Source organism: Atractosteus spatula, chromosome 9 (genome assembly GCF_055471065.1).
Source record: "Atractosteus spatula isolate fAtrSpa1 chromosome 9, fAtrSpa1.hap1, whole genome shotgun sequence".
Taxonomy (NCBI): domain Eukaryota; kingdom Metazoa; phylum Chordata; class Actinopteri; order Semionotiformes; family Lepisosteidae; genus Atractosteus; species Atractosteus spatula.
The window spans coordinates 48,489,616-48,517,090 of record NC_142714.1 but is presented as its reverse complement, the minus strand read 5'-3'; the positions used below and the strand labels follow the sequence as shown (position 1 = coordinate 48,517,090).

The following is a 27,475-nucleotide window of genomic DNA, read 5'->3' as shown; positions in this document are numbered from 1 at the left end:
GCCTTCGAACCCTGCCATCTCAACTTGCGAGGACAGATTTTTAAAATAATGGTTTAAAAAACGCTTTATTTAATATAACATTTATTGTGCAACTTAACGGTGTAGAAACCAACAGCCACTCCACCCCCAGCAGACTGTTGAATAAAAGCAACAAAAAAAAAAAGACAAACGATATAAATCCTTCAGTGGGGCGTCTCCGTCACACTCGCGTCGCGGGTCTTCAGAGCGGCTGTAAAAAGGGAGAAGGAACGAATGAAGACATGTTAGCCGGCGCTCTGCAACCTACCAGCTTGACAGCCAGCGGCTGCAACACCCTCACTTCACTCGGACAGGCAACGCACTCCGAAGGGCTGCACTGCTTGATCGCGTTGGAAGGATTTTTAAAGCCTGCGCTCGTCACCTCTGCAGACGTGTGCGGATGACAGCGCAATCCTCGACGTCAGCAGGCGCAGCCGTCCGCCGGGGGCGCAAGTCTGGGCTGGGGTTCGTCAATAACCCACACCCCTCGAGGAGCCCCTTCGTGCGCCGCTGGAGGCCCGCAAACAGCTGACGCGTCCTCTACAGCCACAGATCGCGTCCCCCGAGAGTGTCCGCAGTCGGCGACCGATTCAAACGCACAGCTCACACAGGGGTTTAAAGCCAAGAACATCCTGCTAAAATCCCCCTTCCTGCTCTTTGCTATCAAATCACATTCCAGATAAATGGAATGGGGGGGGGAGGGGGAGTTTACCAATACAGGGAACAGTGTTCCGATATTTAAAAAGATGTACTTAAGCCAACAAGACTCAGCTCATTACCACTGCTAACGGTTAGAATTCAAGTCACCTCGACAGGAACCTGCTCCGCACTATCCAGACGCGTGCCAAGTCCACAGTGACAAAACACTCTCGGCATGGGGAGTTTGAAAGCATTTGAGAAGCACAGGGGAACAGCATCAATGCAAAAATGCCATTTTCCATTATGACCATAGTAGTCATACCATACCAGCAGCAATATCACCCTGCAGTCCATGTGGGTCCTAATACCTCAGTATAGTGACGGGGACACTATACAGTAAACAGGCACCGTCCTTCAGGCGAGACACAAAACTGAGGTCCTGACTCTCTGTGGTCAAAGAGACCAGGGAGTTTCTCGAGAAGAGAAGGGGTGTTACCCCAGTGTCCTGACCAAATTTCCCCCTGGCCTTTACCAATCAAGGCCTCCTAATAATCCCCCTCTCCGAACTGGCTTCATCACTCTGCTCTCCTCCCCACTGGGAGCTGGTGTGTGGGGAGAGTAGTGGTGAACTCTGGCTGCCGTCGTCCCATCCAGGTGGGGCTGCACATTGGTGGTGGTGGTGGGATTCCCTAGAACCTGAACAGCACTTTGAGTGGCATGTCCAGAAAAGCGCTATATAAGTGTAAGGACGTTATTTATAGATGTGCTATTCAACCTTGCCAGAAAAGGTGGGGGTCTGCTTTTGTGGGACCCTTTGCAAGATGAGGGATTTTGTTCTTGTGCAAGCACAAAACAGCCTCCAATTTGCTCTAGCTCTTAAGAGGAAGAGCTGACCTGCTTTGAGTTGCTCTTCTAGAAGTCGACACCTTTCCTGGAGCATTTTGTTTTCCTGGCAGTACAGCTCACATTGCGCAGATCCTGGCAAGAGAGAAAAGACTACGTTGTGTATCCTGAGCAGGACTGAACCAGAAAGACCAGGAGATGTTCCTTTGCACAGTCTTTAGTGGTAGCAGGTCTTCTGGTTCACTACCAGCAGAAACTGACAACTGCTATAAAAGGCACAGGAGCGATCTGGGAGATTGGTTTTAATAAGACAGCAAAGTGGGAACTCTGCAAAGTCTTAAAGCAGGCAACATACCCACTGCAAACAATACAAAGTTGTTCGATAAGTACAGTATGCAATGAAATCAAGCACTTTTGCTAAGGCTTTAAAATGCAAAGTACATGAAACTTTCTAGTCCTTAGAAAATGTAGCTACACATTTTAATAGAAAATGCAATATAATCTCAAATAACATTATGGGGATTATTGAATAGCTTTCTGCATAAAGGATTCTCACTGTATTTTTACTACTTATTTGGCTGATGTTTAGCTCTAGAGGTTTATGTCTACACTGGAGTATATAGGGATTGTACTGCAACCATTCAGTCAGCAGGGGTACAAGAGCAGTATCTTATCTGGGATTTGAACCCACAACCTTCCAGTTACGAGTCCAGAACCCTACATGCTGCTCCTTGAGTGTCATAGACCTACTCAAAACAGAGAAACCATTAAACACCCAGGAAGCTGAAAAATATATATTTTTGACGCGGTTCCAGAAGGCAAAGGAGAAAAGCAGGGTTGTGTGGAATGTTTTTATTAAGAAGCACAAATTCAGTATTGGACACGTGAATACTGCCCCCCCCTCCCCCATTTAGAGCAGGAAAAGAAATGTTCAAGTGCTCTAATTAAGCCAGTAATCAGCTGACTGAGCAATTGAAGAACTGAAAGGAATGGAGGGCAGGAATATAAAACCTGCACATACTCAAACGCCAGCCCTCTAGGACCAGGATTGGACCGCATACAAGAACACAGTATTACTGCTCTTTGGTCACTAAGACCCCCTAGTGGTCTGATGATGGTAACTACAACATGTACCACTCCTCACACCTGACAAACACCCAGAAAGGCCTGTCCCCTCAGGACCGCTGTAACTCATCCTGCAGACTCGAGAGACTCCTTGGCTAACCGACCGCATGCATCAATCCATCATTTCGTAGCCCCACCACCCCTCAGGGGGGGGAAATAAAAAGCTTTTCACCTTCACATAACAAAGTGACCCCTCCGGCAGAAGAACAGACGTACCTGCTTTCAGCTGCTCTTCTAGACTTTGGCACCTGGCCAGCAGCGCCCTGCTCTCCCGGCGGCTCTCAGCGCAGTCGCTGCACGACGCAGAGCCTGAGACGAGAACAGGGAAAGGGCATCAGCACACGCCCAGTCTGCAGGACCCCGTCACCACTGCAATTTGCCGGTTTACCGCCCCAGATGCAGGTCAAGACGCAATACATCTAGCACATTTAACAGAGGTGTGCGTCTGTGCATAAGCTCAGCGTACTTAACTGAAATGGACTCACACGGGACACTATAAAAAATAAATTATGGTTTCTTACCACCAAACAGGAGACACTGAATGGCCACCTCTTGTTTGTAAATGTTCTTATCTTTAAGCAGCAAGGGATTTAGGGTGAGCTATGAGGCTAAGGTTGGAGACCCCCCGTTAAATATCTAGAGAGACTTAAATAAAAGGGGGAACTGCTCTTACCTTGGCTCTTGTCTGGAGGACTGGCAGCCCGCTCGTCCAAGGAAGAGACACCTGGGAAGGAGAACCCAGGAGAAGTCAACCCTGGGGGAGAGGGAGCGCGTCGCTGGCCAGCCGGCCGCCGCAGGCGGGACACAGGAAACTCACCCGGATCCTTCTCCACTGGGCTCCCAGCATGCTCCCCCGCTTCAAAAGTCAGGTTGGCCGACGGAGAAGAGTCTGGAAAAGCGGATCAGGCCGTAAGCCAGCTGGAAAGATCAAGAGCTTGGGAAAGGAGGGGTCGGTTTGACAGTTACAAGGCAGATCTCCAAACAAAAGACACGCAGTAGACGACCTGGGATACAAGCGCACAAAGACCTCCAGCTACACAAGGGTCAGGAGCTGCAGGATTGTCAAAAGCTGTGTTTCTCAAGGGCAGAACCGGCTGAAAAGCCACTGAAAGTCATCCTGCCGGTAGAGAGAAAGCATCAATGCATCTCTGTCACCATTTCCTCCAGCTCCCAGGCTGGAACACCGCCCGTCCAGGTTTCATCTGGCTGCTGTACACCTATTGCAAGAACACTTCAATGTTTTTTCTTTAACGCAGTCACGCAGGAACGTGTGGATGCAGCTTCCCCCCCCCCCAGAGTCCCGTACTTCCGCAAGTCTTTCTCTGGGGACAACACCCTTGGTAGCGTGACCTCTGACCTGAGGGTCAAGGCTGCATCTCTGCAGCAAGAAGACGGTACAAAAAAAACAAACACACCATGAAGTGCAAAATGTTTGCAGGTTTTTCTCTGGCGTATTAAGAGAAACTTAACTCTGGTTTAAGCAGGGTGGAGGAGCAGTTAGGTCTCCAGGCGTCTAACAGGAAGGATCCCAGGTGCCTCACTCGGACTGCTCCAGCAAAATACACTGGACGCACTTACACCTGGGCAAAGCACTTTGGCCAAGAGGGTCAGGAAAAAAAATAAGCCAAGAACAGCAATGGCGGAGAAGTGGTTTCCGAGTCGCAGCCGTGCTCACCATCGTTTTGGAGGGGGGCTGCGGGCGAGTCCGACTGCGGTGCGGGTCCGGCCCAGGAGGCCGCGGCGCCACCTGGAGGGAACAGGCATGCAGAGCAGGGGGTAAGTGGCGCACGTGGAATAGAGCCCAGCAGCCCGCCCACAGGAGCCGGGACAGACACCTACCGGCTGGCTCTTCCTGCAGGCTCCCGGCTCGCCCAGGGCTGCCGATGTCCAGCGTCCGGTTGACAGGCGGGGAGGGAACTGCAGGAAAGAAGAAAAAGGACACCATATCAGGCCTCAGAGCCAGGCAGGTCACAGCGAAAGCAGTCCAGGGGCAGCGGGTTCGGCGCCAGGACTTCACCTGAATCCTGTGTCCCGGGCCCAGCTGGCCGGGCTGTTTCAAAAGTCACGTTCGCAGAAGACTCGTCTGCAGAGCAGGAGATTTTAAAAAAAGGGTCAACGGAGAGTCCAAACCCATTATCCATTATCCCACGATATAATACGTCCGTAAGAGAGATCATAAACGGACTTTACCTTGGGTGGCTCGTTCTGGGCTTTGGTCTTGAGGGTCCAGACGGGACTGAGCAGCACCTAGGGGGGAAAAAAAAAAGCCCAAATGCGTCTGAGCCCAACGCCCACTGGACCAAGACCTCAGACGGAAGCCATCAGGAGATGCTATAAGCAGATACTCGCTGGTTTTGGCTTCAAATTGGCCAACACAAAGGGCAGGATGGGACAGACGCTCATAGCACTCGAAGAGCAGGAGGTTTAGAGCCTCTGTAAATAAGTAACCCATTTTAGAGCATGATAACAGTGCCCAATGATCTCATTAAGAGCTCTGGTGGAAGAGAGAGATGGTTATCTCCATGAGCAGAGCCTGAAGATACAAGGGCTGTAAATCTTGCTACAGCCCCAGGCCTGACCACCGCAGCCAGTCTTAACCTTATGTTTAGGAGTAGGGCCAAACCCGTTGACTTTTCCAAATAAAATCTTCGGGATGCAGCCGATCCCAGTTTTTTACAAAATCAGCTCTAGCGCAAAGGTTGTGCTGGCTGATGGGTTAAACTTCTGCAAAAATAAGAAAAAGTCTTGCTTCTGTCTGTATCTAAGAATCAGGTGTTGCAATTTAACTGAAACCTCAATACGGAACTTTAAAAGGTTGAATCAATTTTAATGGACATGCACGCAGTAAGAAGTTAACTGGCCTTCTGGCACAGCATTAATCAAATCATACCTTTGTTTGCTATCTCTGGAGTTGCAGCAGGTGGTGTATTTGCCCCAAACGTCACATTAGCCGATAGGGCAGACACTGTGGAGAAAAGCAAGTTTGAAACTGCCACACAGCAAGTCTCAGTCAGCAAATACTGCCTAGAGAAGATCACGACAGTGGAGAATGAAATATCACACAAGCTCAGCACTAAAAGGACAAAGCCTTAATTAGCCGTGGGCATTATTCTAAATGCACTGCAATGAAATTGGAGCAGATAACTCAGGGAATGATGCATGAGCCAGTGGTCACATGCAATTTAACTTCCTTAAATTTGATTTCAATGCACAATCATATTATGCTAGCAAATGCCTGACGGCTTTGGAGGAAAACCTCGGACAATCAGAGATCCACAAGCACATTTCCATGCTCTGAAGTTTTCAGAATTCAAGAGGTGTTCCAGGATGTCGAATACAAAAACTAAAAGGTGTTGTTCTGGTTTTAAAATCAGGGGAGCACAGGCCAGCTGCAGGCCTATGTGGACATGTAGATTTCACCACAACTTCGCAAAAGTAAGTTTGCAGGAATCCCGTTTAGATTATTGTTTCAGGCATCATGGGGAAAAAGCAGGCAGTGGTCTCTAATGAACCACAAAAACGTTTGATTGCAAACGGACTGCAGTGGAAAAACTGAAAGTTGCACATGGTGACACGTCCTTCGGCAGCTCTGGTGTGGCCTACCTTCAGATTCCTGGGGCTGAGCGGTGGCTGACCCGTGGTCTGCCGAGGGGACAGCACCTGGACAGATGAAGACCAGCAGGGGTCAGTGGTGGCCAGTCTCTCCCCAGCAGGATCTATGTCGCGTTTATGACTCGGGTGTGCTGCATCACACAAAACCATTTGCCACTTCACAGCTTCACGCCGTCACCACCTAGAGAGCAGCAGAGACCACTCGGTCGTGGCCATAGTGTGCAGAGGCCGCCCTCTGAACCATGATAAGAAAACCAGCTCTGTGGTAATCCGCACTCCTCCGACAGGCCCGAGCGGTGAGGCTAACAGGACGTTCCACCAGAAACATTAGAGCACGGACAGAGCCCCAACAAGCTGAGGTGATAAAGGCGACGGCTGAGCAGACTGAGCTCTGCGACCGCGGGTTCGAGCCTGGACACCGTCACCAGAGGGAAACAGTTCCCTCATCTGCCAGCGACCCCTGCAGCCACTTGCGGTGCGGTCAGTGAGGGGACGCGCCTCTTGTCCAATCAGCACCGAGCCTCCTGCATGGGGGAGGTGTGCAGCCTGTGACATGTTGAAGAGCGATTGGTGGCCTGAGGGGGGAGGGGCAGAGTTTGAGGAGTCTCCACCCCCCACCTCCTCATCCTCCCCCCAGTGTGGCCGCAGAGTTCACAGCCCAGAGCCCCGACTTCAGACACACAGGTGGCGCTTCCAACAGACCACTCAACAAGAACAGGTGGACAGATTGCGAACAGCACACAGCCCAGTGGATAAACACACGCCAGGGCTGCTCTGGGTAACAGGGGGAGAGGCGGGGCGATTCGCTGACCTTTGCTCCTCTTTGACAGACACACAGATGGGGGTCGGAGTCCCAGTTTAGGAGCAGTCAAGAGGGCAGAACCTGGAGAGCAAAAGTAAAAGAAAAAACAGGAAAAAGAGAAAGGGGTGTCCCTTAGACAGAGATGGATAGTAGGGAGCATCCAATGAATGGTATTAAACTGGCAGTTCATATCGACTAAGAACTATAAAATTAAAGAACTCTGAAACATTACCCCTGACAGATCCCCACTACTGGGATCTTAACACAACCCCTTCATTTGCTCCTAAAAAACAGGCGGACACTGGTAAAAGCCGATCATTATGAAAGAAAAGTATACTTGATTATCAATGAACCATTGCCGCACTGACTGGCTCATTGCAATTACTCAGCTTAATAGCAGATCGCAGGTATAAGCCGTTGGTCTACAGGCTTAATGACCAGTGTTGGCTCTGGGCTTGTTTCTTCACTGGTCATAGCCATGATACATGAAGATTTCAATAATTCAGGGTATATAGAATTATCAGAAAGAACCAAACCTTTTTTTCTCTTCAGTGTTGCCCTATCAAGTCTGTTTTCAGGCATCTAGAAGACCAGATTGTTTTTAAAATAAGTGCTTTGTGAATGTTTCCCTTTTGAGATGCTATATAAAAGCAGCATACACGACCGACACGTGCAACTTCATACTAGAAGCAGGGACATTAAAATAATGTCCAACCCTCTTCATACTGGAAACAGCACCCCTGCCTTCAGCCAAGTTGCCCACCTACCTGCCTGCAAGCCCTTTGAAGAGGGAGGGCCAGTCTCTCTTGACTCTGGTATCCTTCCAGACAGGCGTGTAGCTGGGCGCCTCAGCCCCCTGGGGGCCCCCGCGGACCCAGGGACCTTCAGCACAGCGATACCCGAGGACACAGGGTCTGCTGGGACAGAGGAACAGGCTGTAATATGGGCAACAGAAGTAGGGCCAGGCTGTGGGCCAGAGGCAGCAGCCTGTGCCCTTTCCTCAAGAAGCTCCTTACTCCGGGTAAGAGGGGCAGAAAGCCAGGGCTTGGGATCATAAGGAGGCTCCAGACTCTAGAGACTAGTCCATTGCAGGACACACAGCTTCTTCCTGCAAGCAGTCAGATTATTGAATTCTACCTCTTCCAGACTCACACTGATGGGTTTTTTTTGCACACTGCTAGTGCTGACCTTTTAAGCATTTAAGATGCATGTTATTTAACTCTGTTGTTGTTGCTGCTGCTGCTGCTGCTGCTGCTGCTGTTCTGTGTTTATGTTTGGCGTTTAACCATTTCATTGCACTTGTGCATACGACAGAAACACGCAGGCAGGCTTATGACAGCAATTAACCCAGGAAGCAGTCTACGGGAGGTGGATAGAAACCAAAGGCCCCAGGGAAAACCCACTTGGATATGGGAAACATGCAAGCTCCACACAGAAGGTACCTCACCCTGGAATTGAGCCTATGAACCAAAAGGCTTCGGTAAGACAGCAACGTTGACCACCACACCGCTGGACCATCCATATTTCAAAAACTGTTACTGAACCACTTAAAATAAAGCTTAACCCCCCCCCCTCCCCCACAAAAAAAAGTTTAGCAGTTTGCACTTGAAAATACAGATGAGCCTCATATTAACGACTTTAGGCTGAAATGGGCTGGGAAAAAAACATCCAGTTCCCAAGTGAGGAGGAGACAGCTCAGCTAACAGCCTGCACTGACGCCCCACTGGGATCCAGGAGATTCCGCCTGGGATCCCAGGAAAACCCATTTACACAAGACGACGTGATCTTTGCAAGATGTACTCGGTAGTCCCAGCTCAGCCAGTGTGGCTCGTGTGGTACACATGCATTTCTCCACAATCAGTCAGGACTTAAGGATTAAATTGCTCGGCGGTGCCTTTCTAAAGCTAGGTGACTAGAAAAAAAAAAAGACTCCTACCGACTTTCTTCCTCTTGGCAACAGGAAGAAGGGTTTCGTCGGCTGTTTTGCGAGCCAACTTGGGGGTCTGTGGGCGCACCCTGCTGGAGGAGCCTGGGACCTCTGACCCTGCAGACAGGTCACAGGTCACAGGTCAGCTCCTCAACACAGGCCCCCCGAAAGGGCAAGACAAAACCACACCAGCACATCCCCAGTCCGCACATAGACACCCCCTCCCAGACACCTGTGCAGCTCCCTCCCTCGGGGGTTCTGGAAATTGCATGCAGTCCCACAATGTGCCGGAAAAGTCCGTGCAGCGGCAGGCTGGGACTCTGGGACAGGCACACGGGCGGTGTTGCAACACGCGCGCGCACACACACACACAAAAAAATAACCCACAGTACACCCGTTGGGGGGCCCCCCCAACCCTCACTCGCAAGTGTAGAGCAAAGCCATTAACCATTCAAACACAAACAGGGCAGAGAACCATCGAGGAAGCACATCCTCGATGTGAAGGACGGACCTGGCGCACAGAGGAGCTCTCTGGGGTTGGCTGTGCTCGACGCCGCGGTGCCTCTTCCAGGCTGCGTCCCCGGAGCCTTCGGCCCCAGCGCTGACCTGCGGGACACGGGCGCTTTCAGGCCAGAGGCAGCAGGTTTCGGCAGCCCCGAGGCCTGCAGCCTGTTACCTGAGGAAAGACAAAATCCCATCATAAACAGCACAGCCACCAAGTCAATTCCCTGCTTTCTTTACTTTAACAGCATCACAGCTACAGAATTCAGCTCTGCTTCTACCCAATAGGTTTGACTTGCACTTTTCACCCCCACTCTCCACACACACTGGAAGTTGTATTTTATCAATGCGTTTCACAACTGAATGAATATGTATTCAGGAATTTGAACTGAATGAATTTGCCAAGGCTACCATCGAGCAGCTTGTCCATTCAGTTAAGGGACAGATCTAACTGAGGTCACTGGAAACCGTTTCCTTTTGAAACGGTGGTCCTCCAGGAGCAGGCCTGGCCACCCTTGACTGAAGTCTTCATTAGAATGAAGCCAATAAGGTTGCTAACTAAGACGCTCATTTGCAAGACCGGGATCTGCAGATTTAACTCTTTCAACCCTCTTCCGCAGGAGCCCTGTTGTCAGCCCCACGTCCACCCAACCTCAGCCCTTAAAACCCGCTTCTGCACGGCGATCGGCCTACCTGCGGTGGACAGACGCTCGCCCCTGCCGCCGAACGACAGTCTCGACAGGACGCTCGAGGGCGCGCCGGCAGAACTCTACAGGGAAAAACGAGCATCTTAGCCGACGGAAACCTTAAGGGCTTTGTCCTGGTTAAGCTGCAGCTTTAACACGTCATTCGACGCATTCTAACAACGATTGCCGCTGGACACCGAGGGACACCGCCTGCTAGACCGCCCTCAGCGAGCCCGGACCTGGAAACAGCGAGTCCGGGCTGGAGGGACTCCAGCAGAAGGAGAGAACGTCAGCTGCATTTGATTAACTTGAAAGACTAGAGGAAGCACGGGCAGAAGCTTTTAAAGAAAACCGGCAGGTTGCAGGCCTTAACGGGAAGAACGTACCTCCCCCGCAGAGCTGGCGGGCACCTGGCCACGAGCAGCAGGCTTGGGGAGCCCGTCGAGCTGCTTCCCCGCAGACCTCGGGGGCTTCCGAAGGACAGTGCTGGGGGGGCAAGAACCAGCAGCGCCGACAGGTCCAGAGGGGTACGTCAAAGACAGGCGCCGAGACGGGCCCGGCTTGGGCAGGTCGAGCATTCTGGGGTGCGAAAAGCAGCTGGCCTGCAGCCCGGTCTTGGCAGTGGCAGGGGGAGGAGGAGGGGGAGGGGGAGGTGGCAGGAGGGACTTCCTGTTCTTGGCGACACCGGAGGGCTGGCCGCCCAGGCTGGCTCTCCGGGTGGACGTGCCGGGCTTGGGTTTAGGAAAACCGCTGGGCGCGGCGCAACTCGCCCGGGTGCTGTTCAAGGGCCTGTCGTTCGGGGGAGGGACGCCGTCTTCCTCCGAGCCGACGCTGCTGTTGGCCTTGACTGCTTCCCTCTGCGAAGGGGCAGGGTTCGACGCCGCCCTCTGGTGGAAGTTGAAAACGTTGGGCACCGCCAGGGGCGTGGAACTGATCAGGGGGTGGCTCCTGACCAGGCTGTCGTCCGTGGACAAGATGCTGTCCAAATCGCCCAGGAGGGGGCAGATGTCGCTGCTGAAGCTGTTCCCCACCGACACCCTGTCCTTGCTGTCGGACGTGGCAGGTTTCCCCTCCCCGCCCCCCAGGGTCAGCTCCCAGGTGTCGTTCTTATTGACCGCGCCCTGGCCGGGCGTCGCGGCGGGCTCCGAGGGGTCCATGGAGCCGTTTGGCTCCACCGCGGACGGCGGGCAGAGGATGAGGGTCACGTTCGCCTTTGCCCCTGGAGAGCCTGCCTCGCGGCAGCATCGAGAACCCTCTTTGCTATCGGCCTCCGACGCCTGCCCGCCTTCCACCCTGTCCGAAACGTTGAAGGTGCCCTCCAGGGAGGAGCCCGCGTTGCTGCTCAAGGACTGGATTCGCTCCATCAGGAGAGCCACGGGGGACCTCCTGGGAGGAGAGCTGCAGGGTTCCTCAGACCCCTTCCCCGCCTCCCCCCCGGCCTGCTTCAGCTTCACCAGCTCCATGTCCAGCTCGTCCAGATTGAGGAGGCTCACCTCCGACATCTCCGACGCCTCCAGCCCGCCGCAGGGCGGCTCCACCACGCTGTCCGCGAGGCCAGGCCCCTGGGGCGGGGGCTCCAGCTCTATGCTGAGCAACCCGCCGGCGCTCGCCCCCCCGAGCAACGGGGTGCCCCCCCGGCCGGCCGGGCTGGAGGGGTTGCTCAGGATCTGCTCCACCACGCCCTCGCACTCCACGGCAAAGAAGCTGCGGTACAGAGAGCAGATTCTGTCCAGCGGCACGGCCTTCTCCTCCTCGGGCAGGGACAGCTCCTCCAGCACGGGGGTCAGGCACCGCCGGGCTGGCTGCCCCGCCGACGGCTCGCAGAAGTACCGCCGCCTGGAGAGCTTCTCGTGCACCTGCCGGAGGTGCTCGCTGACCGGGGAGAGGGGCCCCCAGGCCGCGGCCCCGGCCTCGGCCTCCTCCACCTGCAGCAGGGCGACCGGCAGGCTGTAATCCAGAGCCTGGGGCTCCGGGTCCTCGCCGAGCAGCGCCGGGAAGAAAGCGGGTCTGGGATTGTCCTCGGCAGAGGGGACCTCAAACGTGGCCTCGAGGCTCGGCTCTTTCGCCGCCCGGTTCGTCAGCTCCTTCAGGGGAGCCTTGGCGCCCTTCGCGGCCATGGCGACCGGCTCCCGGCTCGGTGGTTTCTGGTACGGCCTCGCATAAGCGCTGTCCAAGCTGAACCGCCTTTCCGGGACCGAGGTCCGCTTCCCCGGCGCCCCTAAACCATCGCCGCACTTGGAACCGGGCTCCTTCGGGCCTCCCCGGGCCGAGCCAGAGGCCTCCCGCAGGTTCCACTTGTCCCTCAGAGGCCTCCGCACCAGAGCCGGCTGCGCCTGCGCGCTGGGGGCGGGCAGGGACTGCCGTTTCAGCAGGGACGGCGCGCGGCGCTGCAGGCAGTACCCTGGGTTGCCTGGATTCTCCTTTTCATTGGCCTGGTTTGGAGAGAAAACTCATTCACGTATATATATATATAGTGGGTGCAACCCTATTATCTGGATCCTAAAGATGCCTAAATAAATTCTGAAGCGCCTGTATCTAACATTTAAAACGGTGAACAGTTGTATGCAAACGCTTGGGCACCCAGTGTTTGGGTTTTAAACACCTAGCACTCAGAGAGTAAACTATTCAGGATCATTCCCTGAGTCAATCTTTACTTCAAGCAAGCGGCTCATGGAAAATGTTGCTCTTTTACAGCCGGTCGATATCCAAGTTCATTGAGCAAGAGCAAGATAGGCTTCTGAATTCCTAAGCGATTGTGGCCCGACACCCCTCTCATTCGTTTGCAACAGTTCCAATTGGCGCCATCTGCGGTACACAAAGCAAACTACAGCCCCCGAAATAATCGCGGTTTTTTTTTGGGGGGGGGGCATATTTTTTTTGGAAGGCGCTGTCTCGGAATGTAGCAGGAATGTAAGATAGTGCGCCAGGAGTATAACGACATAACAATTTTACATATGACGTTAAAATGCAGCCGGTTCCTTGGTCGACATTCGACAATGCTTCAGACACACTTGTATCATATTTGTCAGTTGGCTCAACCGCTGTAAATGGTTTAATGATTACATTAAGTGGCTTAATTTTTTTTTTTTGTTTAGAAGTAAAGAAAAACGTGTCACCCAAACCAGCCACAGGGAGAATTAGAACATCACACACACGGGAGGCTGTTCGGGTGTTCCTCGTTTTGTATGTGTTTTATTGATCCTGGATATTGATCGATAAAGCTATACCTTAAACAAATGTGACAGAATGACTGATACAAAAACACTGATAAGAAACTCCTGGAAAAGATTTTAGGCGATTAATTTCTTCCCAAACATTTGTTAACACAAAAACGTTAATTCATTATTTCGCTTGCAAACTATCCTAACATACTTGATCACTATTTTGCATCTGCGCATTAAGTTCATTTTATTCATGAACAGAATGCTCGGGAGCTTTCGAAACCGTAAGCAAAGATAAAGTTGCATTTAGAGGAGACAAAGGAGTTTACTTACCATTTCCGATGTCCAACTATATATATTTTCCCGCTGATATTACACACAGATAGTAAAAAGGGAACGTCAGAAAAAGAAGTTATTTAGATAAATAAAAGCTAGACTACTGACAACAAAAGAATTGCCAATACAAATAGGTGCCCGTATTAGTTTGTAATTTTAAATGCATAAATGTATTTTAAGGTACTTATGTACTTCAGCAGGCAGCGTTATCTAAAAACAGTGTTGCAATAAAAAATATCTAACTGCAGTAAGGTAGCATCTACTGAGTCGGTATTTTTAAACTCATTGTGCAGTTCTAAAAACGATCAAGTAAAATATTAATTCAACATTTCATCATAACAACCCGTCCCACCAGCAACCTAAACCGGTCCGGAACTCACTTCACTTTCAAACCTTCTCTTCGCTTCTTATTGGCTGACGTCTCAAGCACCAGCCTATAGGAGAGCTCGTAAGTTACTGACCAATAGACTGCAAGAATATTAGCAAGTCCTTTTTCACCATGAGCCAATCACCGACATCGTTAATTTTTGTATTAGCCAATCCTGTAGCCCTGCGCGCTTCGGGCAAACTTCTCACAGTTGTTAGGAGAATTGCATGGCAGGTAAAATATAGCGTTTCAAACGAAAATGATGAAGTACAACTTTAAAAAAGGATGCCGCTTAATAAAGTAACAGAAAATATGGGTCATTTAGCTAGCAGTTAAGAAAAAAAATGCAAATGGGCTCTAGCCAAGCAACATTTGTGTTAGGCATTTTTGGGTACTAAAAGAAGATTCAACTGATACGGCTGCAAAATACTGCAGTTTAACATCTGATAACGTGATTTTAATTGGAGCGTCTCGTAAATGACGATGAAACGGTGTAGTTACAAAGAGAGGCGTGACTCGAAAACGTGTGTGTACTAAACTAGTAACTCACACGACATAAAGGGGAGACCTGCATACCATCAGCACGATGCGGTGATTTTCTTTCCTAGTCTCATTTCTTTAATGATAAAGATTAGATATCAGTTTTCTTAAAATTATATTTTAAATAGTGCCGTATATATATCTCATGTAGGCTCTTCACTTTGACTTGACAGAAACCACCTCACTCACCGACAGGAGAACAATCCAGCCCTTCCGGTTTAGCACACGTGTTTCCCCATTTGCCCTTTAAATAAGTCACACCCCTTCTTTAAAAATCACAGGGCCTTCAAATGTTACATGACCGTGTTGATTGTCAAATAAATAAAGCATCTAAAACAATAAATTCAATGCACAACTTGCAAATGTATGCAGTATAGCCTTTTGATATAATAACGGGACTCCTATATTTTAGGACAAAAAGTAAGATTTTTATCAAACGGTAAAATCGTTGGGCAACATTAAAATTAACATCAATTTGCTCAGTGCAATATGTTAGGATTCGCCTGAGCTAACTGCAGGTTTGTACACTGATTCAGTTTTTTTAATATTTGTAGAATGTTGTAGAGCCGAGAGAAACCTATCGGTCTATTCGTTTGGTGTTTTATTATACAGTAAGATGTCCCCCAAGCCTGAGAAAATATTGACGCTAAATAACGTATCAACAATAGTGATAAATCGTAGTCCAGTTTATATGACACACAGAAGCGAACAACGCTCGGGGCTGAGTAGTCGAACGAGCCACCTAATAATATATCAGGTGGGTAGCTGCCTCAGCATGCGCACCTAATAATATATATATATACACATATGCTTACACATCTACAGCGCTTTTTCTGGACACTCCACTCAAAGCGTTTCATAAGTAACGCAGGAGGACTCCGCTTCATTTGTCAGTACTTAAAATGGAAAGCATCTTAAAATATATACTGTACTGCTGTACATTCATGGACAAATCCAAGTTTATAGTAAACCGATCCATTTCACCTTTTATGAACAACGTGTTAACTCCATTTTAGTCTACCTGCACTCAAAATGAGCTTAAACAGCATTAAACGCTATTTCTAACTTGTACCAATAGGCCAATAGGAGCCAAGCCCTGATGTGGCTCAAATCGTTAAGGAACGCTAGTTTTATTTCCATCTCTTTAACCCATCTTCTTATGGAGCTGTCGTCTTACATTGTGTGCACGAGACCTTGGAATTTCAAAGTTATTACAATTATCCATCAGATAAATCCCTGACACACACTGTACCTATTAAACCAGTAGCTCCAGGGAGCTGTGTTGGATAGAAAAAAAAATTCTCATCCTGATGAGGTTTTAATACAAACTTTACTGATACTGATTTGGCAGATGCTATGAACCACTATTATGGTATCATCCCCATTTAAGTTGAACAGATTTAACAGCAATAAGTGAATACAAATATCAACGTGAAAATAAGATACTGACGTGAAATACAGACCCACACCTAAACAAATGGATGTGTCAGATGGCAACAGTTCTGCTGCATTTCTTGCTCTGCTAACTGTACGGGGCTTTGAATTTGCTTAAGGCATGGGTGCACTGTGGTGGTCATGGAGGGTTAGTGTGTCTGTGGGGTTCCATTGCAATATCACTCTTCCCAATCTAAACCATATGGATGCCTGTTTAACCAGATCACTAGATTCTCCCAGCTCTTCAGAGGCTGCTGCACTAACACAGGCAGAGAACAGCTGCAGACACACTGAGCGGCCCTCCTAGATGAGGGCACACACCCTGCTGTAAAGAATTACAAGGCAAATCACTACATGGTCTTTGCATCCAAAAAAAGAATAGACACAGTATGATGTCACAGTATAACTGTTTGAAATACTGAATGAAATAAATCCATTTACAAGTACTCACTGCACAATTTTTTGAGAGAAAAAGACAAAGACTTTGTTGGTTTTCACAGTGGTTTAATATGAACATGATTATCTGACATTACATTTCTTGACAGCAGATCTGAGACAATGCTTTTTTTAATTAAAGCCCAGACTAAAATTCACAGCAGTTACATATGTGAAAAATGGCTAAATAATAAAAGGTGTATATAAGGATAATGCAATAACAGGATATAAAACATACTCTGCTGAAAACATTGGGAATAAAAACAAAATGGGGTGGGATGTTCAGGAAGACTTGTCCCATTTTTTTCTTTATAAGCGCTACAGTTGTCGAGAGTGATTGGGCCATACAGTAATGAATTGGGAGAGTAGTAACCTCTTGCACCAGTAAAATCACTGCATGTCTTTCCCAGCCCTGACAGATATGAAATTCCCTAACAACTGTTAAACCTGTTAACCCACAATGGGTCTTTTTTTGAGGACGTTTGGGCTGGCACAGAAGGATTGTTCTTTTTCTCTTACTTGAGGTAGCCAACTTTTCAAAGAAAAATTAGTAGATAACTGGAAAGGTAAATATTTCAAACACAGCAAATGGTGTGGCCTACGGGGAAGCTAAAAATCTCGACTGTCAAGAAAGATTCAGATTTGAGTCCTTGTACTGACATAGGCACATCTGTCTTTTCAGTGTTTCAGAGAAATGTCTTTGTGTTCACTACAGTAACAACAAGGAAAGGTGCTTATCAGTTCAAATGCAGGAGAAAGAGGACAGCTCCAGAGCTCCCCCATATTAGTGCAGATGTTTTAATAGCTGCGTAACTGTGGAATTTAACATCTAAACGGTGCCGGGATTCCAATACTGCTTGAACTGCAGTTATATCAATCACATCTCAACTGCTGAGCAGTTTTGTATTTTGGCCAGAACATGACAAGAAGCTCTTATAGTAAAGGAGAGTAAGGAAACAGTCTACTAACTAAAAATGTATACATTTTTAAAGCGAACTTGTGTGGAGCATTTACTAGATCTCAAAGCCCATGCTTGCTCTGAATTCAAGACTTTTTTTTTAATGTGCATGTGCACCAACAGTCACCCCCCAAACAGGACACCTAACATCTTCAAGAAAGAAGGTGCTGACAGAACAAGAGAACAAGAGAAGGGATTCGATCAGGAGAAACCATTGGGGGGGGGTAGGGGGGAGTGCACAAGTTTTCAGGGGAAGTCTGAACTGTTGGTGCCAGCTGTCTCAGCAATAACACGCAGCATGAGCTGTGAGCAGACACGTTAAAGATTTAATGTTTTAGAAAAACGTATCCTTACCGACCTCAGTGGAGCAGACAGATATAGGCACGCAGCCGTGTCGAGGTCTCCTTAACGGCATTTTGCTAAACGTATTGATATATACATTATATACAGATACATACAAGGAAAACAGCTGAGTGCACCCTGTTGGATCACCTGTTGTTGAGGCAGCACGGGCTCAATCATGAAGAGAATAAAACGAACTGCTAGGCCCTGGTGTGATTGCTCAGCGTCTCTGGATCACTGGTGCTAGATTTAAGATGAAAATAGATCAGATTCCATTTAAAGTCATGTAGATTAACTGTAAAGAGGCAACTGCAGGGGGCTGTAGGATTGGCACAAGGTTATCGATACAGTCCAAGGTCAGGAAGCTCCCTTTTGCTGGACCCGTGACCCTGGTCCAAGCGGATGCAAAGCTCCCCACCGGAGCTGAGGAAAGCCCGACTTCGGAAAGGTGGAGCTTTTTCCACGAAGAGTTTCAAAATCAGCAGCAGCCCAGCACACAGATGTTAAGTGCCACTGAAATACCCTTGTTCTTAAATTCTAAGCAGAATCAGAAGTAAAAAAAGCATCACCTGAGTTTGTAGTTTAAATTACCCGAAAAGAGCCAAAATGATTCAGTTGATTTACAAGGGGTCGAAATTCTGTACACTTCTATGCTATTTAAAAAAAAAATCGAAAGAGCACGCTAGAGGAATTAAATGAAAACCTCTACGCATGACTCACATTGTTTAGCACAATGTTTTGTGACGACAGCATAGTGAACAGGGTATTCATCAGCGTGAAGCAGGGCTGCTCTACCTGCACAAAACAATGCCAATTGTGAATTTCAGTTTCTGACCAGATTTTCCAGGGGTTATAAAATCCCAATGAAATGAAAAGGCCTGGTTTTGTCTTAAAAAAAGCTTCACCTTACCACAAAACAGAACAATGCAAAGGTAAAAAAGAACAGAAGATGGTGTACTATTCCTGTAAAACAATGTTTTAACATGCTGATGTGAGCATACTCAAATACTCATACTACATAATTCCCCACTCTCCCTGCAAGATCAAAAATAAAAAGAGATATTAAAGCACAGAATGAAGGATGTTAATGCCCCCCGTACAACCTACTTATAATCCAAGCCCCTTTAATGTGTTTGGTGTAAGAGGGAACAGCCTCTGTGTTCTGTAGTGTGTAGAGCTCACAGGTCTCTGCGTGCTGGCATGATGCCATGACATTCAGTCTTCATCCAGTCAGAAGAGCAGAGCTCAGTAATTGCAATAAACAATCACCCAAGTAGGCAAAATAAACTTCCCTTATATGCTCAGGATTGTCAGGCCTCAGGTTCATAGCCTTGATCCTCTGACTATATTTAATGTAATTTTTGAGAACATCCATCTGAACAATTACAGATCTTATAATAAACCCATGTGTGTGTATACATATAGATTTTCTTACTCCCTTAAATCCTAGCTTAAACCTGCTACCTGTTTATGCAAGCAGTAAGTCACGGAAGCAGAAACCGTTCAGGATGAGTTAATCTCATCCTGTCGAGCTTACTTTAAAAAAAAGCCAAACAGTATTAAAGAAATGGACATTTCTGGCAGCGCCGACAGAAAAAAGGTTCAGGGGCTCTCATGTCTACCGGTATACCAAAAAAGAAAAGCAATAGCATGTCAGGCCCGAGAAAGCGCTCCAAACTCGTTCGCCTGATAAGAGAGGTCTCCCCCTCACTGCTAGGCCAATTTGAATGTGATTCTCTAGTGCATCAGCTGAGATTTGAAACCTTCTTCAAAACATGACAGAAGAGTCTCATCCAAGCGTGCGATCACATCGTGCCAACGACCTCGGAGGTGGGGGTGGGGTTTATAAAGAAGCAAACAGGGGTGGAGTCGCAGGTAGGGCAGATGGGTTTTTTTTTCCAGAAGCAGAGAAAGAGCAATTGAAGAATCATGATACCCTCCCAACCTCCATGACAAAAGGCTCAAGCCTAAAGACATTCAATAATAAGCCAGCGGTTAAGATGGCAGCTTATTGAAGAGATAACGGGATTTTTAGGCTTCCCACTAGACGGGAGAACAAAGCTTCCCCTGTCCTAATGCACCGGTGTTCTATTCCCAATCACTCCACCGTGCCCCCACCACCAGCTCAGTTTCAGTTTCTAATCCCAGTTTACAAAAAAGAACAAACACGCAATGAAGGGGAAAAAAAACAGTCCAGTAGATCTCCCAAATAATACTGCTGACCATTTAAAAAAAAAAGAAAAACAAATAAAAAACGTCTAGAAACGAAAGCTTTTTTTTATATTTATATATATATTTCTTAGTGTAAAAATAAATGTTATTTTGCGCAGGTGAAAGAGGTGGAATGGAAGAAAAAGAGCGAAGCGAGAGGCGCCCCCTACTGGCGTACTTTTCCGGGGATGTAGTTCCTGTCGATGCTCTCCTCCTGAAGGAACATGTGCAGGCAGCGCTCGTTCTGAGCCAGCGGGTGACCTGCGATCCTGCAAGCAGGGGGGGGGGGGGGGTTGGTTTGGGGGATGGAGAATGGGGGGCAGAAAGCGAAAACAATAAGCTCAAGGTCAAAGGTCATGCCACAAACAACTGCAAGTCTTTATTGTGTTATCGGAGACTACTTTGTAAACCTTTACCACTATAAAAGGGCAATACATTTAGGAGGTAATATTTACTGACCCTTATTTTATGACCGCTAGGAGGTTTTTGAGACAACAAAGGTTTTGATTGATGTTTAAACACTTGCACCCTACCTTATCTGCTGATGAGGTGATTGTTGGTTATGAGTGTTAATGGTCAGTTAACACTAAACAGCCGCCTGTTGATGGATCAACAGAAAGTCTCTGTCTGCCGCAGTAAAGAAATCCCCAGTGGAAAGCAGACAGCCCAGAGGAGATTTAGAAGGAGAGTTCGAGGGCTGTGGGTGCAGAAATGAGGAATTTCTCAGGGCTGCGCCAGCGTGCAGAGGGGTGGGTGATGGCACGTACCTGTTGATGAACTGCTCGAGACCCGCCCGCCGCTCCTCGATGAAGGATTCTTCGAAAATGCCCTCGTCTCCCCGGAAGGGCAGTTGTCTCTTCAGGGCTTTCCCAGGCAACGGAGGCACGACGATCTGCAACGCACAACACAGGCTGCCCGTCAGAGCCTCACTGCAGCCGTGGCCAGGAACGCCCCTGCATACAGCGCTGACACCCCGGCTCTGCAGTATTTTTAACAGCTAAGATTTCAGCTTTGTTCACTAATTGTACGCTCGTATTGCACAACAACATTGCATATAAGACCCTAAATGAGTCGTGTGTACCATTTTCAACTTAAATTGTAGGTAATGCAACTGTGAAAAGAATAATCATTTATTCTGCACAACAATGCATTTTTTTCCCAGTGACGACAAGTGTGCTCAGATGACTTCTTTAATGCACCTGCTCCCTCTCACCTTACTGTCTCGCTCCAGCTCATTCTTCAACCACTCAAAGTCGCTGTACCTCCTCCGCACACAAGACTCCTTCAGCTTGAAGATCGGAAGGTTGGTCTGCAGGTTTGACAAAAAAAAATTATTAAAATAAAAAAAAAACTGAAGCAAAAGATGAACCGATCCCCACCTGCAACTTCTTCCCAGAATCCCAACTGCTAACCTCCGAAACACCACTGAGATATAATTGGTAAAGCAAAACAGGGCACAGACCTGCAGAGCACTAGGAATACTTTCCTGCTTCTAATATTTTCTTTGAGTTCCACAAGTGCTTTTCTACCCAGACAAGACCGGGCTAAAGAGAAACTCAAAGATGAACAAGTTGCCTCGAAAGTGTAATCTTATGGCTGTTTAATCCAGACTCCAGCCTACAACACTTTACACTTCCCTACTGATGATACACTGAAGGATAAGCAAATCATTTCAATCTGGGACAAAGGCCAGAGGATAAAAACACTACATATAGCTGTTCTTTAGTCTTCTGTGGTTTAACAATTTTAACACATAAGACCTTTTATAATATCACCAGCATATTTGTTTCTTTAAAGGTTTAAAATAGAAGTAAAAAAATCCAGGGAAACCAGAGGAGATCTTTTTTAAAAAAAAAAATGACAACTACAAAACAATGAAACGACATTGCTGCTCCGATACAAGAGAGCTCTGCAAAGATCAGTTTTAGTAACTAATCTCCAACCTACACAAAAATGTAAAATGTAAAATGAGCTTTAAATTATGCTACACTGGGCAGACAACTCCTTGGACACGCATTCGTATTAGTTTAAAAAACAAAATGTACTTAAAACATTTTTGACATTAAAAAAGGAACAGGTTCAGAGAAGCCTAAACGGATGTAAAACCAAACCAGTACAAAGTGAAATACTTGATTATGGTGCTCACAAGCAAGCCATAGGCTACTAATCCACAGTTTATCATCTCTGTCTGCTGCCCTAGATGTTCCCAAACTGTCAGGTTACACAGCGCGCCTCCTTCCACCCCTGATAAGTTGCCTCCCAGCACTTCCCTATCTCCTGACTCCTGATCCACTGAACGCAAAGACAAGGAAAATTAGGACAGAGGCTCCGCTGACCTTCCCCGCTTTACAGAGGCCCTGAACAATACAGAACAGTCTGACAGCAAAGTCCCGGAGCAGGGCTGCACATCCGCCTGCCACTACGGCAGTGGGGACATTTCCAGCGTGGCAGGGCAAGCCCCCGAGAGAAGCAGAATCTCCCGGGTCGAAGCCTTGAGAGAGAGAGAGGCCCCAGGGGGCTCCAATGAGGCCCACTGATTCAGTGCGGCTGCAGCGTACTGATGGGATTTGATATAAAAAAACAAGTAGGTCATTGCGAAACAGCCCCGGGGGGAAAGGACGTTTAACCACAAGTTTGCACGCTTCTGATCACAAGGACGCCACCTGCACATGGCCGCCGCCGCTCAGGGGCGGCATCGGGCTCCCTCGACTGCGTCCGGATCTTCAGGGACAGGTGGCACCCCTGCCTCTGGCCGACTGGAAACCTGGCACCACCGCCCCCCCCCCAGCCCCAAGAACGCAGGCTGGTTTTCCGTTAGAAAGCAGCAGAAAGGTGATGTGGCCCCCTTTGGAAGGAAAACGGCAACATTCCCACCAACAGTCCCGGCAAGCTCAATGAACTCGATACTCCAAATTTGCTTTCAGGTTCAATCCCTTTAAGCCACTGAGAGCTCTTCCACAACGTGACTCCCTCTCCCCAAAAAACAAGCCCAGGTGACCGAGGAATTTACAGCCTGTTTACCTCACTTCCTCACTAAACATAGCCTGACCCCTTTTCCTGCAAACGACAGCCACAGCTCGGTTCAAGAAACCGCTGGGAACGAATTTCCTTCCTACCAAAGTTAGCCAGCACTTTGCTCAAGACTAGAAATAAAAGCTACGATCACGTTCCCAAGCTCTTCATGACAAAATCGCATCTTGCTGTGTCTTCGGCGGCAATGAAGTAATTTAATTAGCTGCCATCGTGTCACCCAACATGACTGTCTAGCGCCAGCAGCCATACTGGGCAAGAAGTGCCGCGTCAGTCCATCTCTCTGGAAATGGGAATGCAGGTCAGGAGGAGGCTAGAGGAAGGAGAGAGACGAGGAGTGGAGGGGCTGGTGAGCCTGGGCCAGCGCAGACAACCCGACAGCCCAGTTCTAAACCAGGAAGAGGTTCATTCGCCTGGGTTAGTGCAGAAAACCTGATGGATCACTTTTAAAGCAAGAAGACCCGAGTCCTTAGTGCAGAAGACGATCGACCTCGCTCTGTCTTAACTAACCACATTCCACTCAGCCATCACTCGGGTGATGACAACTGGCTGTTCTAGATTGTTTTTAAAATACACACTTGCAAAAAGATTTCATGGTTTCAGCCACCTCCATGGTTATATTCTAGGATGATAATTTCCTAGAGTTACCCCCCCCCCCCCCGCCAAACCTTACTGGAATCCACTTCCTTCCATCTGTGCCCACTTTGAAATGCACTGCTGTGTCTACATGTTGTGGTGTTGTCTGTTCTACCGTGTTGTGTGCTGCGCTGCGCATGTCCTGAGAGAACGGCACAGATGACAATCCCATTACGCGTGTTCATATGTCAAAGAAACTCCTCTCCCTACCTAAAGTGATTACCGTGGAAATCACCTGCTTCGCCGACCACGTCATTACTGCAAATATTGGATTTGGGTCGATCTTCACTTCGTGCGGCTTGGTCTTGACCAAAATGGGATGCCCCGTGCTTCTGAAGCCATGGCAGTTTCAGAAATCAATGACCCTTCCAGTTTTACGGAATACTGAAAACACCCCCCTGGGGATGAACACAGCACTTTGAACTGAACTGAATCCAAGGCACCACCCCTCTCCACCTGCTTTAGCTGCATTCCCTGTCAGAAGCTGGGAAAAGCGCTGGTGAATAAGCAGGGGAGAAAAACCTGAGGCGTAATTAGTGATGACAACACAGGCGCTGCAGAATGCAACGGCCCCATTATTAAATTTGAGGAGAGCAGGTCTGTTTCTTGTCTTGACTGGCTCCCGCTGCAACTTGCAAAGGCCACAGTCGGAATAATCTATCCAGTTACAGGCTTGGCTGTTCCAGAGCTGCCATGACAAACATTTTCGCAAACCTCAGACACTCTTCCAGGGCAGATTTATTAGCATGCGCAGCTATCCTTCCAACCAGAAAACAGAGCCAATCTACAGCAAGACTGAGTGCTTTTACTTTCAACCAAGACAGCAGCAGGCTATCTGCCTGACATCTGCCTATCTGTACAAACAAAACCCTAGATTGTGTTTTCTCTCAAGACCATGACAGTGGTAATTTAGCTTAAGAAACGGAACCTGCCCTGAACATTAGCGTCCAACAAGGTCAGTAAAAAGATATTTAAGACACGCTTTCAGCTTGACACCTCGAAGCATAGCCTGGGTGAGATCTGGGGGGGGGGGGGGAAGTGTACTTTGCCCTAATCAGCAGGCAAGGAAAAATATGCTGATGTGACAAATTATAGCTTTCCTTAAAACACGCATTTTAAATCCTAAATCGTTACAAAAAGAATGCTAGACCTGCTAGGAATCTTCCTCCGCATACATACTCGTCTGACCGCTGCCTCGTTAGCTGAAGACAGGCCACAACTACAGAAAGTTAACCAGCGAAGGTGTTGCTTTTAAAACATTTGTATTTGTTTGCGAGCTAACCACAACACATCGCTGAAGATTCCCCGAGCGGGCTCGAGGGAAAACCGTCAATTACATCCAACCTCCCTGAACTGGAAAGCGCCACTGATCTCGCAACATTTCAAAAAATAAACACGCCCAATCACAGCAAAGACAGGAACAAAATGTATTAAGAGTACAACCGTGCTCTAGGAACATACTGCCAGCCCTTCCCCATTTAGTGCATCGCCTGATTTTCACCACCCCTTCCGCAGACACGCCGGAGAGATCCCGCATTCCTGCCTTCTGCATTAGACGACTAAGGGGCTATACTATCCCCCCCCCCCCATTATCTTACACATCTGAACCTACTCTTCGAGGAAATCAATCGGGAGGGCAGCTTTCCTTACAGGCGTGAAAACAGCCATTCCGCCATCTCCCACCCCGGCTTCTCTCGTCTGCCATGTTTCGGCGGCGGAACCGGCTGCGACTACTGTATCACCAGCCCAGCACTAAATGGATAAATAACAGCAGAAAGCTACTGGAAGCTTTTCTTAGATATATATACACACGTCTGCATATTTCTCTCAACTGCCTTTCTCCCAGTTAACGGGCTCACTGTGGGTCTACGGTCATTACACCGCGCAGACAAAGATCTGCCTATAGAGTTCGGGGTTAAAGTCGTCATTCATTCGCTCAACCTATTTATCTCCCGTTTCCCCATCGCCTACACCGTATGTGCATCTCCCATGATTACATGCTAAAGGATGGAAGGCAAAAAAAAAACACGTTTCGTCTCATTTAACAGACCCTCCCTGCCCGGGGTTTCGTTTTCACTCGCTATACGCTGGTAGGCCCGATCTTCATCCTCGGCCTCGATTTCTCCTCAAGAGGGCGACTCACCCGCATCCGCACTTCATAGGTAGTAAATCGGTTTCTCCCGACCCCGACGGTCTGGGGGTCGTAAACGTCAATTTCTAGGAAGTTGCTGGGAGGACCGTAAGCATCCGTGAGATCCTGAGGTTTGGAGTTTAACCGGCGGGTATCAGCGACCGTAGGCTCCGACATTTTCAGCTGGCGAGCTGCCCCTTCGGGTCGGCGAAGGCAGCGAAACGGCACAGGGGCACCCGAGATCTGCCCATTCTCGGTCGCCACAGCCAATGGCACTCGAGGAAGCACTGTCGCCCCGCCCCGCAGTTTGACAAGCGGTTGTTCGGACCAATAGAAATAAAACAGCAGCCACGACCACCCGTTAAAGTATGTCGTCATGTCCGTCTTGGCCAATAGGAAATAGGAAAGGACTACAAATCCCAGAAAGCCGTTCTCATCGGTCTTTTGATATACTGTAGTAAATAAATCGTAAATTTGCTCAGTGTTTTTCACTTTCGGTATTGAATTAATTGTATATTTAAAAACTCACTATCAGTATACAAATTTGTGTTTTTTATGTACCCAGTAATCAACTATGAAACTTTGAAAGTCCTGTAGTATCTCAAATATGTTAACTTTACACTGGAAATAATGGATTTTAATTTTATGAGCTGTGGCTCTTGTTAGATCTTTACCTTTTAAACGCAGTGAAGTGCCAGACCTAGGTAATATGGCCGTTTGGTGAGCGTTTGATCCAATCAGGAGCTGTCCTTATAACTATGCGGAAGACGTTAGAAGATACGAAACGATGGTATTTTATTGTGTGATCTTTCAGAAATTCGTCTGGCATCAAAGCAGATATATTTTACACGATCAAAAACTTACAGAACATACTAACATGACACTGTTGTAACTCCCTCTTTTGTGGTCTGCCCTTAAGCACATTCATTCAATTACAGGTTCAAGAACAGTGCTGAACAGTGCTGCCAGGGCAGTCACCAGAGCAAGGCAGTTAGACCATACCACCCCTATTCTAGTAAAGCTCCCCTGGGTCACCATCCACCAGAGAGTGGATTTTAAAGTACTGCTTCCTGGTTTTTAATGCTCTGAAGGTCCCATCTACCACACTGACCTCCTTCTTTTTAACACTTCTCCCCAGTCTTTTAAGAGCAAGTCAATCTAATCTGCTGCAGGTCCCCAGAACAAAACTACAGTATGTACTATGAGTGACTGTACTTCTCTGTCTCTGCTCCTCGCTTGTGGAATATCCTCCCTGATCATCTCAAACATGCAGTTTCAATGGAGACCTTTCAAAGATATTAAATCCCTTCTCTACCAGTAAGCCTATTAGCGTCCAGTACTATAAACAGTCTGATTTCCTATCTTCTGTCTTTTCCCTCTTAGTCATTTTTAAGCTCCGTATTTTTCTTTTAGCCCTTTCTTTCGTGTGAAGCACATTGAGAGTCACTGTAATGGAATGTGATATACACATTAACTGTATTTTTCTACATATTCATTTTGTATTAACAGGACTGTATTCAAGTGAGTCAAAATGGAAAATGGATATTTCCAGACAAATACCGGTTTAATAAATGCTTCTCTCGCTTTTACTTATGACGGTGCTGAATACATTATATATATATTTTTTTTTAAAGATTTTTTTTATTAAATGTGTAAAGAATTTACAAATACAAATACAATCAGAGGCTCAAATAAGGTACAAGAGAACAAACACAAACAGAAAAATAAAGTTAACCGCCAG

General features: G+C 48.0%; 2 protein-coding genes across 4 annotated transcripts; both read right to left on the bottom strand.

Moving 5' to 3' along the window:
* Positions 1–131: 131 nt before the first annotated feature.
* On the bottom strand, positions 132–13,682 carry LOC148828714 (uncharacterized). The gene is made up of 18 exons (XM_088925410.1): positions 13,648–13,682; positions 10,540–12,585; positions 10,161–10,236; positions 9,478–9,642; positions 8,976–9,083; positions 7,807–7,956; positions 7,049–7,120; positions 6,229–6,285; positions 5,516–5,614; positions 4,816–4,872; positions 4,643–4,708; positions 4,465–4,542; positions 4,301–4,372; positions 3,443–3,514; positions 3,299–3,349; positions 2,842–2,934; positions 1,552–1,635; positions 132–229 (listed from the first exon to the last, which is right to left on the bottom strand). The coding sequence occupies exons 1-18, from the start codon at positions 13,648–13,650 to the stop codon at positions 183–185; spliced, it is 3,396 nt and encodes a 1,131-aa protein (XP_088781536.1). The 5' UTR covers positions 13,651–13,682; the 3' UTR covers positions 132–182.
* Positions 13,683–16,474: 2,792 nt separating this feature from the next.
* Positions 16,475–25,985, bottom strand: snx12 (sorting nexin 12). 3 transcript variants are annotated; one of them, XM_088925413.1, is made up of 5 exons: positions 25,747–25,985; positions 21,151–21,246; positions 20,705–20,829; positions 20,116–20,206; positions 16,475–17,969 (listed from the first exon to the last, which is right to left on the bottom strand). In XM_088925413.1, the coding sequence occupies exons 1-5, from the start codon at positions 25,909–25,911 to the stop codon at positions 17,961–17,963; spliced, it is 486 nt and encodes a 161-aa protein (XP_088781539.1). In that variant the 5' UTR covers positions 25,912–25,985; the 3' UTR covers positions 16,475–17,960. The 3 variants fall into 3 exon arrangements, with proteins under 3 accessions (XP_088781539.1, XP_088781537.1, XP_088781538.1); XM_088925411.1 differs by having other exon boundaries at positions 20,116–20,198; XM_088925412.1 differs by lacking the exon at positions 16,475–17,969 and having other exon boundaries at positions 20,104–20,206.
* Positions 25,986–27,475: the final 1,490 nt, after the last annotated feature.